This window comes from Anopheles gambiae, chromosome 3, assembly GCF_943734735.2.
Source record: "Anopheles gambiae chromosome 3, idAnoGambNW_F1_1, whole genome shotgun sequence".
Taxonomy (NCBI): domain Eukaryota; kingdom Metazoa; phylum Arthropoda; class Insecta; order Diptera; family Culicidae; genus Anopheles; species Anopheles gambiae.
Window position 1 is genome coordinate 98,079,097 of NC_064602.1, and position 14,238 is coordinate 98,093,334.

The 14,238-nt window shown below is 48.2% G+C and overlaps 2 protein-coding genes across 2 annotated transcripts; both read right to left on the reverse strand.

Moving 5' to 3' along the window:
* Nucleotides 1-4,524: 4,524 nt before the first annotated feature.
* LOC1280359 (protein deadpan) lies at nucleotides 4,525-8,049 on the reverse strand. The gene is made up of 3 exons (XM_061659460.1): nucleotides 7,312-8,049; nucleotides 6,034-6,129; nucleotides 4,525-5,923 (listed from the first exon to the last, which is right to left on the reverse strand). The coding sequence occupies exons 1-3, from the start codon at nucleotides 7,513-7,515 to the stop codon at nucleotides 4,868-4,870; spliced, it is 1,356 nt and encodes a 451-aa protein (XP_061515444.1). The 5' UTR covers nucleotides 7,516-8,049; the 3' UTR covers nucleotides 4,525-4,867.
* Nucleotides 8,050-10,876: 2,827 nt separating this feature from the next.
* Nucleotides 10,877-13,537, reverse strand: LOC3292522 (rab-like protein 6). The gene is made up of 4 exons (XM_061659323.1): nucleotides 13,145-13,537; nucleotides 12,393-13,045; nucleotides 11,504-12,328; nucleotides 10,877-11,426 (listed from the first exon to the last, which is right to left on the reverse strand). The coding sequence occupies exons 1-4, from the start codon at nucleotides 13,269-13,271 to the stop codon at nucleotides 11,229-11,231; spliced, it is 1,803 nt and encodes a 600-aa protein (XP_061515307.1). The 5' UTR covers nucleotides 13,272-13,537; the 3' UTR covers nucleotides 10,877-11,228.
* Between the last annotated feature and the right edge of the window lie 701 nt (nucleotides 13,538-14,238).

A 14,238-nucleotide genomic window follows, 5' to 3' on the forward strand; every position in this document is an offset into this window, starting at 1 on the left:
GCGACAAAAAAAGAAAGCTGGATCATCTAAATTAAAAACGCAAAACAACTCAAAAGGAGCAAGACGTACATAAAGGGCGGGAAAAGCAACACACATGGCCGCACCGAACATAGGGGAACAGGCGAACACGGCAAACCCCGGTTGATCATCATCTGATATAATATTTATGCTATTTATTTATTCATTCTTTATGCTCGTTTTTTGGGGGCCACCGACTGCTGCTGCTGTTTCGCTGATCGGACTCGCGAAAATCGAGTTTTTCTTCGAGGAAAACCCACCACACAGTGGCCTGGATGGGAAGAGGGGAACAATTGTCAGGCATTGGACAGGCAGTTGTTATTACATACAAACACACACACACACACACGCACATAGGGGCTCCAAATTCGGGACTGGAGCCACGCCACGGCACCACCGTTGTTCGGGTTTTTAATGCGCTCGGGAATTTTGTTATCCTTTTATAGGATTTTTGAGCTTTTGTTTGGCGCTGTTTTGTTTTACCGTTGAGTTTTCGTTATTTAAGAAGTCTATTTCATCGTTTCGATCGTTCGTGCTTCCTTTTTTTGTTTTTGGTGGGACTGTTTTGCGTGTGCCATTTTGGAGCCTTTTGTTCGACCCTGTCTCTGATACGATTCGTTCCGTATTCCTTCTTTCTGGCCCAACCCGCCCTCGGTTGCACAAAAAATAGCAACGAGGCTGTTGACAATCATAGAACACACACACAGTCGCCTGTTATTGGTCAGAGCGTGGGTGTGCGGGGGGGCGGTCTTCTGTTAGTGATTAGTAAGAAATTTGATTTTAACGTTTCTTTGCTTTTTAGTTTTTTTCTGTAGTCCCCGCCCAGCCCTGACTGACAACGGTTTTACTTCAAAGCTGCTGCTGCTGCTGGCTGCTGCTGCTACTTCCGCTCGGTGAGTTGATTTGCAATTTTCGATTCGTTATTTCGGTTTTGGGATTAGTTTTTGTCCCAGATGCTCGAGCCGTGCGGCGTGCAAATAATCAAACCGAATGAGAGAAACATGGGTTGATGCTTTGATGTGCAATAGGCGCAGGAGGCAGGTTTAATAGAGTTTGGAGCTCGTGTTTTAGCACGGTCGAGCAATTGAGATGAGACTTTTCAAAAAAACGGGAACTAACTCCTTGTTTTTAGTTTCATGGAAATTTCATGCGAAAACTTGGGCATTATTAATCCTTAAACGATTTCGTTTCGATTCGGTTCAAACAGTTCTACCACCAGCCTTTCATAACAAAAATCCAACTGCTTAGCAGCTTTTTCAAACTAAACGCCTAAATGTATGCAATCCACATGTCATCCATCAGGAAACCGAGCTGTTTGGCTTGATTCAAATTTAAATCCCGTGTAGCTGTGATTTTTATTTATTCTATTAATTTCCTCGTCGCTGCAATCCTTCACCGGCATTCACTCCCCATTCCAGAAGTTGCTTTTCATCCACCTCACCCTATTAATGGCTGTTAAAAACCTGCTACAAACCGCCACCGAGCCAAACCGAACCGTAACCACTTGTTGCTTGCCTGCTGCCTGCTTTTGCCGTGTATTATATGTGAATAAATATATAATAAAACATGCACCCAGTGGAATGGGGCGCGGGCAGCAGTACCAGCGTGCAAAGAAAACACCCAAATTTGAGCCGCGTTTCTGCCGTGTCCACCTTCCCGCCTTTTCCATCGTTTATTTTGACCCGAGGCGGCTGCTCCACCAGCCAAAACAGTTGCAGAAAATCCGTGACCCAAAGGCCAAAGCAAAGCGAAAGATTAACCATTTCCCTTGATGGAGTCAACCGCCACGCTTTGACCCCCCGCCACACGCCCGTGCCAAAAACTCACGTGGCACCAGCACACCGGTGGAAAACTTGCCTGCCAGCCAGCACGAAGAAATGCGGATGAAGGTTAAATAATGGTTTCCGTCCCTTTTGACGCTTGCTTTATTTGGTATTGCGCACGTGTTTGTGTGTGTGTGTTTGTTGGGATGGTTTTTGATTCTTTTCAGAACCTTCTTTGGCTGTTGAGGGCCGTCTCTCACGCTCGGTGGTATAATAGCAATCCTTTTTTGACGGCTCGATCTCCAAATAATACACCGTGACTTGTGGAGTGGGGTTGGGAAAAACCCGTCGGTCGGACAAACTTTCCCCCGTGTGCGGTGCGAACCGATGGGAAATGGGACGTAAATCTCGTGCTCCAGCAACAATCAAACATTCAGCGGTGGGACGGGAAGCGGGGAAAATAACTTCCCATCGTCCTTGGGCAGCGTTTTTTCCAGCATCTCCCCCACAAAACACGGGACGTGAAATGAAGACTCCACCGTTTAAGAACCACCACTTGTCACACACTTCAAGTGGCTTTTTGGCACTCTCTGGCACGGTTTCCGGTTGCTGGCGGGATCGGATCATCGTCATCCGTACAGCAGCGTCGGACGGTCGGACCGAAACCCACCCGACGACCGTTTAATCGCTCGACCGAGAAGGAACGTGTGCCATGTGTGGACATGTGCTGTATCGCTTCAGGGGTCGATGGAACAAAAAAACGGGAACGGTCCTCGGAATGCTGTACGGAAAGGTAGGAAATTTAAAATATTTCCCTGCCCCCCCTTCGGGACCTTGCCGTCCCATTGTTCCGGCGCCCTTTTGCCGATTGGACACGAATGTGAAGTCTTTTAAATAGAAAACCACAATATTCAATTGTGGTACTGTGGGGACGGCTTTCGAGACCGTCCTTTTCCCGAGCGCATGACTCGACCCCACGACCGGTCCCGGAAGCATTGAGACCGTGATCTTTGATCTCTTTCCTTGCTGCCCGTTTTTCCACCCCGATGCATCCCAGCCAGCTTCACAGGGCTGTAACTACTGTCGTACGTCACCAAAAAAAAAAAGGCGCACCAGATTATTAGCAAAAGTCGTCATTTCATCATTCCCACCATGCCCAACCAACACTCTCCCCCCCCCCCCCCCCCCCTCCCTCTTCAAACCTAAATGAGGTGGAAAATTGCCACCCCCTCCACCTCACGCTGCACGCTTCGTCGCTTCCGTGATAAAGATTGTTTTAAAATTTATTCTCGCACCGGCCCCACTTCCGGCGTGTTTTAAATACCGATCATGGAATTTAAAACCGAAGCACACACAAAAAAAAAATAAAGCCATTGATAGAGAGAGAGAAAAAATTAAACACTGTTTTCCCGCCGGTGACATTCCCAGTCTCCCATGCCGCCTCCTTTCCCCGCGCCACCAAACACAAAACCGAACCGAAGCGGAACGATTGAACGGATTGAACGGAGTTCCGTTTCCGTTTAGATTATTTTATGCATTTCCCTTACGGTTTTTACTCATCCTACCAGCAGCCCCTTTCCTCCCCCCCCCCCCCCAACATCAATCGCCTTGTTGTTGTTGTTGTTTGCTGTTGAGCCGTTTGGCTGTCCCATTTAAAAATTTCACTCATTTCCCCGGCTCGATTATAATGTCAATGTTTTACTATTTACCTCCCACCGGTACCGCCCAATCACCCCCGGTGGCGGTGGTGTTGTGGTTGACTGGTCGAGACTTTTCGATTCCGGTCAACCTGGTTGCGACGGAAGGAAGGGGAGAGGGGGTATGGAGTAAGGGACATTAAATATTTAATTAATATAATTAATATCGTTCACTTTATCTTTGCTTTATCTCTTTCGCACATGCCACACCTTTCCACTCCCTTTTCCCTCCCACCGAGGACTGAAAACGGCGATAAATGTTATCGTAATTAATAGTAACAATATTGTCATCGAGCAAACACATCCGTACACACACACAGAGAGAGAGAGAGAGCGCTCGAGCAGTCAGCACCATTTTGGAGTAGGCCGTGGAAAATCCAGGCACACAATTATGCCATGCGGTTTTCCCGCTGTGGCGTATGTTTTTCGGTTGGGAGTGCATCTGCCACAGTAATGCGCGCCACGCAAATGAGCTGTAGCGTAGCATGCCGACGGAAAGAAAGTGCATACATTTAGGCGCTTAAGGGTGTATGTCGACTGATACACGATATACTGCATAGAGTTCACTTGCAAAACTAAGATTAAGCATATTGTGGTTTGGAGATCATGTTTATATGTCATTCGGCTTGCATATTGTACGCACATTCATCCTTCCACTAATAGCCAATAAGGAGCACAATCTATGAGAGCAAAATATTAAAAGAATTGTTTTCTTATCTACACTTGTAATTGCACTTCAATAAGTTCTCGTTTTGGTAACATATTTTATAACTTCTAGCGGTGAAGTATGCAGTAGGAACTTTACGAGGCTATATAGAAGAAGGAATTGACTATTGTAATTGCCGTAGGGTATGCAATCCATATGAATACACTTACATTTGCTTTAGTCGACGTAGCGCCTGAAGGTATGCCAAAACTCGTTTAAGAGCTTCTAATAAACGCCTGAAAGTATGCAAATCTACTTTTAGTATAGAAAACTACTTTCCTAGTGGAAGGAAGTAGCGCAAATAACTATGTACAGCATTACCTTTAAAAATACATATCAATTGTTATTTAAATTCATTTAAATTGTATTGTCTTCCACTTATTATCACAATTTCAAAACATTTAAACGTTACAATACATGACAAATGTCATCCCTGGCCGGAATTCCGACAAAATGTATCTTATGTTGTACACTTAAACCTACCTCACTTACGACCTACAAAACTATCCCCCTATCAAATACACTTAAAGCTTGTCTTACTGGTATAGTTAAAGCATTTCGTCAATTGGTTGTCTTAAAGCTCTCTGTCTCTCTCTCTTGGGGTTTGAAATTCGAACGACGGGGAAACCGTGTCGAAAATTGGTTACGCCGTCGGCACCAGCACACACACACCCACACACCTTTCACCAAGGTCGCCACATTTCGCCGTTCGGATTATCCTTCCCATCGCCGTCGGAGTCCTTTCGCTGCCGGCCTTGACTGCTTCCTTCGTCTTTCTTCGCTCGCTTCACTTCTGGTTGCTCCTCCCTTGCCACGTCTTCGTCCCTCTCCATGCTGACGTCTTCCTCGGCGAGCAGAGCGGACCGGGAACGGCGGCCCGTTGGCACGAACGGTGAGCTGCCAAAGTGGTGACCCAACTTCCCCAGCCGACTCCGACTCGGCTGCTCCTCGGGCGAGGGTGGAGTGGGAAAGATGGCCAACAGTCGCTCCATGTTGTGTTCGGCCTGTGTGCCGCCCGTTTTTCCCAGCGGAGTTCTAAGGGTCGTTCCGGGGCCATCATCGTCCGTCCCGTCGCCCGCCGCCGCTGGGCTGGCCGGTGGGCTGGGCACAGTGAGAGCGCTCGGCGGCCGGTCCGACAGATCTTTTTCCCCCGGCTGCCGATGGACACTGTCCGGCGGGTCGCGGTGGGTTGCCCCGAGGAAGGGCGGCTGGGGCAGTGTCGCGCCACGAAGCGGCCCGAAGAAGGGAAACGGCTGGAACGGCATCGTGGAGGCGGGAGGATCGCCCATGGGAAACGGAATCCCTCCCGGGAACATGAGCGACAGGTTGTTGGCAAAGGTACGATTCAGCAGTCCATTGTGGCTGCTGGGGGTGGTGGCGGTGGTGTTGCTGCTATTGTTGTTGATGTCGTCGGGCGAATGTAGTGGAACGCCGGCAAACGACCCGAACGGCACACCGGCCAGCCCTCCCATCGCCGGGAACGGTTTGCCGGGTTGAAAGGTGAGACAGCCTTCAAGGTGCTTGCGAACGCGCGCCTTCAGCCCTTCGTCGACCGAGCCGAGCGAATCGAAGTACTTGCCAATCTCGTCGATGCACTCGCGGTAACCGTTGGCGAACTTTTCCGGCACGGTCGGGTCAACGGCCATCGCCACGTTTAGCCGGCGCCGCTCGACGTCCTGCAGATGCTTCACGGTCAGGTCGAGAATGTCCGCCTTTTCCAGCTTCGAGTGACGAACGGGCTGTATGTGTGTGTGTGTGTGTGTGTGTGTTGGGAGGGAAAAGCAGTTGGTTAGTGCAATCGATGGAGCGATTGGAGCAGCTGGTGGGAGCAGTGCGATCGAATACTTACGTCCTTCTTCATCGCGTCCAGCAGCAAGCTCTTGAGATCGTTCAGATAGTTGTTGATGCGAGCACGTCGTTTCTTCTCCATGATTGGTTTGTTTGTCTGCAAAACAGGAAAGAAGGATTTGAATTGAAATGTTTCGATTTTTTCATAGAGAGAGAAATATGAATAGATCTATAATGGAACAAGAGGACTAATGAAACAAGAGATATATTAAAAATAGAAATATGATTTAAAATGTAATTAGTTTTTTTCACAATCTTAGCCTATTTCCTTGGCTTTGGGTGGATTACTATAGTGATAGCAATCTTTGAGGCATTTGGGACTTTTGCTTGCTGATTGTATATGAGTAGTTTCACATGCCAGTTTCATTCCTTTTTCAATAGATAACGATTCCTTTGGTGATATCCTCGACTTATTGTTCAATGCATAACATGCTTCCCTAAGACGTTGGCACAATTTTCTAATTTTTAAAATTCAATTTGGCTTTTAAACGCTGAACAATGTCTCCATTTTAACACATTTTAACATAACACAGTTTAAAACTGCAATTGGGTAATCAAAGAGTAGTTTAAATCACTGATAAATCCTTAAATCCTTTTGAGTTAAAATACATTTGTAACATTCAACTCAAGGATGGAGTGTAAAATGCAAATATCTCACATTATTACAGGGTTTCCCACGATTTATTGATCAGTTTCCACGTTTTTTTGGTCGTATCCCATAGATTTTTGGTTCGTTCCCATAATTTATTGGTATTTTCCGATTGGATATCAATCCAATTGGACCAAAAAATTCTGAAAAACGACCAAAAAATCGTGGGAACGCACCAAAAAAATATGAGAACACACCAAAAATCGATGGGAACCAACCAATACATCGTGGGAAACCCTGTATACAAACATAACTAAACGAAATAGGATTGAAACTCCTTCGTTTGCATTTTGTACCAACTTTTTCACAAATCTGAATAATTTCATATTAAACTGATTCTCATTGAACTAGACATTTATATCACACTATACACAGCCATGTTTAGTTGTTTGTCATTGTTCACAAATAGTTCCTTGTTGTTTGATTGAGTTTTTCACTTTCGCTATCTATATTTATTCAATTCACTTTTGTAACCATTTCACTCAACTCAAGATTTTAACCATTTCACTCAACTCAACAGCTCTTTATAGCTTTTTAACAATTTTAGTTAAACATATAGCCAACCTTCTTATGTGTTACACAAATTTATCATATCACTTTCACTGTTTAAAAATATATTGTTGCCATTACCTTCCGAATTTCCGCCTTTATCCTGCGCAAATAGCTCTCCGATGCGTAATCATCGTGCCGCTCGTGCGGATTCAGCTTGCTTGGATTCGCCATTTCTCGTCTGGTGTATTCACTTATATTCTTCACTTTTCCCTTTTTTAAATATTTTAATCTCCACAATACACTCCACTTTGGTTTTGCTTTTAATAATTTATTTGGTTTCATTCACTTTTTGTTACTTTGTTGCTATTTATATTCACTTTCACTTCACTTTCTAGCTCTTTTGCTACACACAAATTGCATCAAATTTGTGTCACACTTTCAGCTAGACTCCGCCACGACCCCGACACACTCCGACACCGGCGGCATTCGAGATGAGAATGCCGGAACACAGATCCCGGAACAGTCGTCAGATCGGCCAACAACACACCACACCACACCGCGTTCCCTCGCCCCGGGCGCACATGGTCGCCACCACACACATTATAAACATTATCATGATTAACAATTTAACCAAAATTCCCCCATCTTCCCATGTGGTGTGCGTTGTCTCTCGCTCTTGTTCTAACGCGCCGCCAACCCAACTCGTACCACTCGTCCCCTTGCACGTCGCAGTCTTCCACACACAGCACCAGACGTGGGTTCGGTTCGTTGGTCTTTTCCCACGCCGTGCGACGGGACCACCTTTTTTGTTGTTGCTGTTGTTTGCCTCCTTCTCGCTTATTCCCTACGATCCAAGTAGCAGCTGACCCATAAACCTTCACGCACGCACACATGGGAGAACCGTAGCGCAGAGGGGCGAAGCGCGCTCCGCTCGGTCGTCGTCGTCGTCATCGTCAAACGTCGACAGGATGTAAACAATCTAGCAGGCGAAAGAACGGGAGCGCACAGACACACACACGCATATGTATCGCCACGGCACGGTGGGAAAAAAACAGGGGGAGGGAACCTTATGCGTGCACTTATGCGCTGCTCTGTGGGAACTTCGGATGCCGAAACTGGGGAAAAGAAGAACGATTCTTCTTCTGCCCCGTTCTGCTTTTTCCCCCTGCAAGCAGCAGCACCAGACCAGACCAGAGGGGTCTTAAATTCCCACACTTTGCGCCACTCGTCCGGAACGTTGCGCACCAAGCACACGCAAAAGGGGGAAAGTAAAGACGAATGCCGTCGCACCTTGAAGGTCGAAGATTCGGGCAGTTTCTCACATTTCCACGCTTAGCGCCAGCGTAGAAGTGAGCCTTTGCGCGCACACGGGTGGCTTCCATCCGGTGGCGGTGAGGTTTGTGCTTTTTATTTTCGGATTTTCGGTAAATCATAATTGAGATCTTGTTACGGCGCGCTCCTCGGACACGCTTATGCTTCCGTACGATCGAGTCCGGGGTTCTGCAAACAGAAGGGAGTCCCGGTTGAAGGCAGTTCGATCGTTCCGGTTGGTGTCTGTAAATGTGTCGCAAGGGAGTCGCGGTAAATGCAGCTACTGCAGGAGAAAGGGGGGAGGGAACATTAAAAGAGAAAGTCATTGAACCTTTTCACGAATGGGGCAAGTAACATTCGTTCATTTAAATTTTGAAAAATATGGAAAATTTGCGCAAAAATTAATAATGCAAAAATATTCTGTTAATCATTAAAAAAGAACTCTTCAAAAATTCTAATCTATTGTAGAACATCTTCCATAACCCATCCCAATCCATCACTCGTTCGACTGCTCAGGTTACCCCCGGTACGTGTATTGCTCACCGTAAGCAGGCTTGAGAAAGTCCACACTCAACGTTCTCACACGATGATGATGATGACGATGACGCCGTCCTACCATACCTTCGTGCCCTCTTCTCGACCCTTCCCTTTGGTGGGATCCTTTTTTTCCGCAAGGATTCCTCAACACACACGCGCCTTCCCTCGTTGCTCCGTACTAGAGATGGGTTCTGCGGATCGCACCCACGGTTCCGCTCCGGTTCCGGCAATTATGATTCCGATTCCGATTCCAGAGAGAAGGAATCGCTAGTTCCACCGGAATCGTCCGGAATCGTCCGGAATCGTCGGAATCGTCCGGAATTGTCCGGAATCGTCTGAAATCGTCTGGAATCGTGCGGAATCGTGCGGAATCGTGCGGAATCGTCTTAATCGTCCGGAATCGTCGGAACAGTCGAAATTGACCGGAATTGGCTGGAATCGCCCGGAATCGACCGGAATCGTGCGGAATCGTAGTCAATCGATAGTAGTGAATAGTAGAGCCGATTCCGGTCGATTCCGAATGTTCCGACGATTCCAGACGATTCAAGTTCACGTTCCAGTCGCCGCGCATATGTCAATGCTGTCTGTCGTACATTTAAGCCAGGATTGTCGCGCTCTGATTTCCTCAATATCGTTCGATATGGACGCTAGCATCTGGTGTTACTATTTGTATCTATTTGTATTAGGATATGCACTGAAAAAATGACATGAAATGAAATGGAATTCCGACGATTACAGACGATTCCGGGCGATTCCGGGTGATTCCGGGCGATTCCGGGCAATTCCGGGCGATTCCGGGCGATTCCGGGCAATTCCGGGCGATTCCGAGCGATTCCGAGCGATTCCGGGCGATTCCCGTCGATTCCAGACGATTCCGGAAAGTTCCTACGACTCCGCACGATTCCGACGATTCCGACGATTCCAGACGATTCCGGACGATTCCAGGCGGTTCCGGCTTGTCGGATTGAACCTACCCTTCGGAACTGGGTCCGAAATTTGTTGGAATCGTCCGGACCCAGTTCCGCTTTTTTGTGCGTTTTGCCCAACTCTACTCCGTACGGCGTTTCGTACGGTGAAGAAGGAAACCCTAAAAAGGAACACACACACACACGCCCCGTAACGCGAGCAAGCCGAAGAAGTGTGAGAAAAAAGTTAATCCTCCCCGCTGCCCGGAAGCCCTTTTCGTGTTCGGGGCGTCCGTTTTTTTCATTTCTTTTGCTTCACTTATCGTCCTCTCTCGCTCGCTCGCTCGCTGAAGGGAATGATTCAATCCGGCAGCAAGGAGATGGCAATTTATCACCGCAGCACCAGTCCGGTGGAAGATGTTTGGTGCCTTCCGGTTTGCTTCTCTTTTGATGTGGTAACAGTTCCTACGGACGCCACACAAATATTGCGCACAAGTGGCGGATGGAGAGGAAATGGAATCGGCGTGGCCGGTGGTGGTGTGGTTGGTCAGTTGCTTGCGAGACCGACCGAGGAGTGGTAATATAATTAAATTGATGTCATTGATTCGTATTTGGTTAACTTTTTTTTAGAGCTAATGTTTGGAGGATTTGGGAAAGAAAAGAATAAATAGATGAAATGATGATTCATCAGTTAAAACAAGCAGTCAAATAAAACGTAAATTAATTACACAGGTGGGGAATGGGAAATAGATTCATTTTTCGTTAAATAAAATAGATTCCTGGGTTTTTCCAATTGATTTCATACAAGCTGTAAAGAGATCAGTTAGGTGAACCCTGTCTTTTTGGTTGATTTGGAGAGATCAGGATCAGCGGAGTGTGTATCCTTACTCTCTCTCTCACGCTTATCGCTTACCACATGCTGCTCAAACAACACACAAAAACTCTCCCGCTTTTTGGTTAAAACATGATAGAATGTATATATTTGTAGTAAACTTTGTAGTTCATTTCCCAGCTAGCCGTATGCTGCTCCTTTTCCCAGCATCGGCAGGCGGCAGCAAACAGCCCCCAGCCAGCAGCACCTGCTGTGTGGGACACACACAGAGAGTTTAGTGTTAATTGTAAGAAGCTTAACAGTTATGGTGTTGGAATAGAAGAGTAATAAATTCGCAAAAAGGAAACTGTCCGGCTTGCTCGCTCTCTCTCTCTCTCTCTCTCTCCCTCTGCGATCGGACAGGACGGGCCGTTAACAGCAGCAACTCGAGGTGCGAAAGAGGGAAACTTTGGGGGCAGTTCAATAATCTCTCATAGTGCTTCGTACGCTTCGTCTACTGCTTCCCCGTACGCCGCATTCGATTGCATCTCCTTCAGGAACTCGTCCACGTGGCTCTTGCGTTTGCTGCTCCGGTGATGCTTCCCGTCGCTGCCGCTGCGCCCACCTCCCCCTTCGTCCTTCTCTTTGCTCGATTTTTTCTTCTTGTGCTTTTTCTCCTTATCCTTCGACTGAAAGTGGACCAACACAAAAGGGACATTGAATATCTTCCCATATTTTTAATGTGTAAGGGACCTTTCTCTCTTACCTTTTTCTCCGACGAACTCTTTGATCGATTCACGGACGAGGTGGACACGACATCCTCGCCACCTTCCGGCGATCGACGCTCCTTTGTATCGATCATCGACCAGCCTTCATAGTTTAGGTTCAGCTTTTCCTTCACGCCGGGCGTAATGCGGCCCACCTCCAGCTCCACGCTGGACAGGGACAGCTTCCGCGCTTCCTCATTACCATCCTCCTCCAGCTCGGTGTATTGAGCAGCGGGCGAACGGAGCACCGGTGGTGAGGAGCGTTCTGGTTCGCTTCGGAGAGGATTCGTCACCTTGCTGCCTGGCCTTGGCTCTTCTGCCGGTTCATCGGGCGGATCAACCCCACCAGGATCTTCCTCATCGAACCGCGACACGAGCGGATTGTGACGATCGTCCTCGTCTTCATCGCTTTCGATCGCCGGTGGTGGAGACGTGACGTGGCGTCCCGCCGTATCCACCGTGTCCTCCAGGAACGACTTGTCCAGCACACCACCGTCCGGACAAAACTCATCCACATTGTCGATCTTGCCAAAGCCCGCATCGGACGACAGTGTGGCCATGGTGGCGCTGCGGGCCGGCGCCTGTTCCTGCTGCCGCTGGGGATTGAGCTTGGCCGTGTTGACGGTCGTCGTTGAAGCGACCGCCAGATGTGAGTTCCGATCGGGCACGATGATGGGATGTCCACCGCCAAGGATGATGCTTTTCGTCGGTCGAATCACGGATGGTACGGTCGGGCTGGTAGGGTGGCTAACGGTGCTTTCGCGTGCCTTCTTTTTGCTGATCAGATTATCCAGAAAGCGTCCGTAGTCGGAGTCGTCGGATTTCTGGAGAAGAGAAAAAGGTATGTTTAATACAAAAGGGGGACATTTGGAAGGAGTTTCCCAGTACCTGATATTCATCGATCTCCAGCCGGCAGATGTCGAGATCCTGTGCGTTTTTCCTCAGCGACGCCTCGAGGGCACTCTTCTGCAGGTAGAGGAAAGGAATGCCGAAGAACTTGTGCAGCAGCCGCAGCCCGAACCCGTTGCGCATCGAGCTGTCCCCGTACACGATTTCCGCCTTCCGCTCCTGGCTGGCCGTCTCGACGAACCCGTGCACCTGTTCCGCCGTTATCACGCGATGGTGTCCCATATCACAGTGATTGCCGAGCAGCAGCACCGGAATGTCGGTCGGCACCTTGGGCAGCTCCCGGCACACGTAATCGAACGTCCACGCCTTCGTAATGTCCATCACCATCACCACACAGTGGGTGCCCTTGTACACGTCGAGAAACTCGGCGTCCAGCACGGGAATGTCGGGTTCCGCACCTGCGCCGGCCGTCGTCAGCTTCAGGTTCGTGCTCTTCTGCTTCGATTTCCCACGGTCCACCACGTCCCACACCTCCACCTTGACCACGTCGTCCGTCGCCTTGAACGACCACTGGATGCTGGCGACCTGGATCTGCTCCGTCGGCGTGTACTGCTCGATGAAGGCTTTGCCCTGCAGCCGCTCCAGCAGACACGATTTGCCCACGTTCCGATCGCCCTTGATCACGACTTTCACTGTCATGGGGGGGAGAGAGGGTGAGAAAGGGTGAGAGAAAGCAAAGGAAAGAATCAATCGATTGTTACGAGAACGCCTGTTACACGCTTGCTACGTACTGTTGTACTGGACGCCACGGGAAAATCGCTTCTTAAGCGAATCCGACATCGTCTGGCCAACGGACTCCGGTATCGACACGGTCGGGCCATCGTTTTTGTTGGCTAGCTTCTTGAAGACGGAAAACATGACTCGACTTGCGGGCGACGAGATTACGCTCCACTCATCACAGGCACACACACACACGCTCCCTTATCGATGGAACTGTTGCATTCGGGATGACGCACTACGGGTTCCCTTGAACCCACCAAAACAGCTGGTAGGTTTTCCACCTTGGTGGCTCTAACTTTTCCACCCACCCGAATCCTGATTTTTCCTTTTGTTTACATATCAACGACTTTGTTCGTTGATCCCTTTTTTTAACGAAACACGTCAGGTGGCAGCGAAAACGTCAAAAAGTGGACGCACTTTTTCACGAAACAGACGTCAGACGCGAAAAGCTTCGGTCGGCGAGAGCTTCCACCCTGTTGCCACGCTTTGCATGTTTTGAATGGTCCGTTGAAAGCTCTACGCCACGAAACGCGTTTTAACACGCGTTGGCATCGTCTGGTCTTACATTTTTCTAGGAAATGCAACTGTGTTGATATTGAATAGCGAATATTTACGAACCACGGGCGAATACGATACCAAGAAACCGTTGAGTTTAAAAAGAAGCAGAAAATAACGACCAACAACGCCAGAGACTTGCCATGAATAATCGGAAAAATCGAGCGGACTTTCGGATATTGATCATTTTTAACAAAATATAAAAGAAATATGCATTAGAATGCGAGTAAGTTTCGTTTATTGATTCACCTTAATGCCATTACTTATTTTGAACTGTTGCATAACACAACCGCGGCTTACAAACCACGCGCTCAGCCGAACACATGGTCTTGAAAGCATCGCTTCACTAGATAACTCCATGTGTCCATTTTTACTAACAATTCCATTTCTACTGCACCACACCATGCCACAAAGCTGAGACGGGAAGAATCTGTTCTGTGAAAAATAGAAGCAAAAAGTGAGGTTAGTACGTGCTTAGCCATTTTTGCTGTTGATTGTGTAGCAGAGCGCGCGCGTTCATTTTCACACGTTCTACATGAAAGCCGGCAAA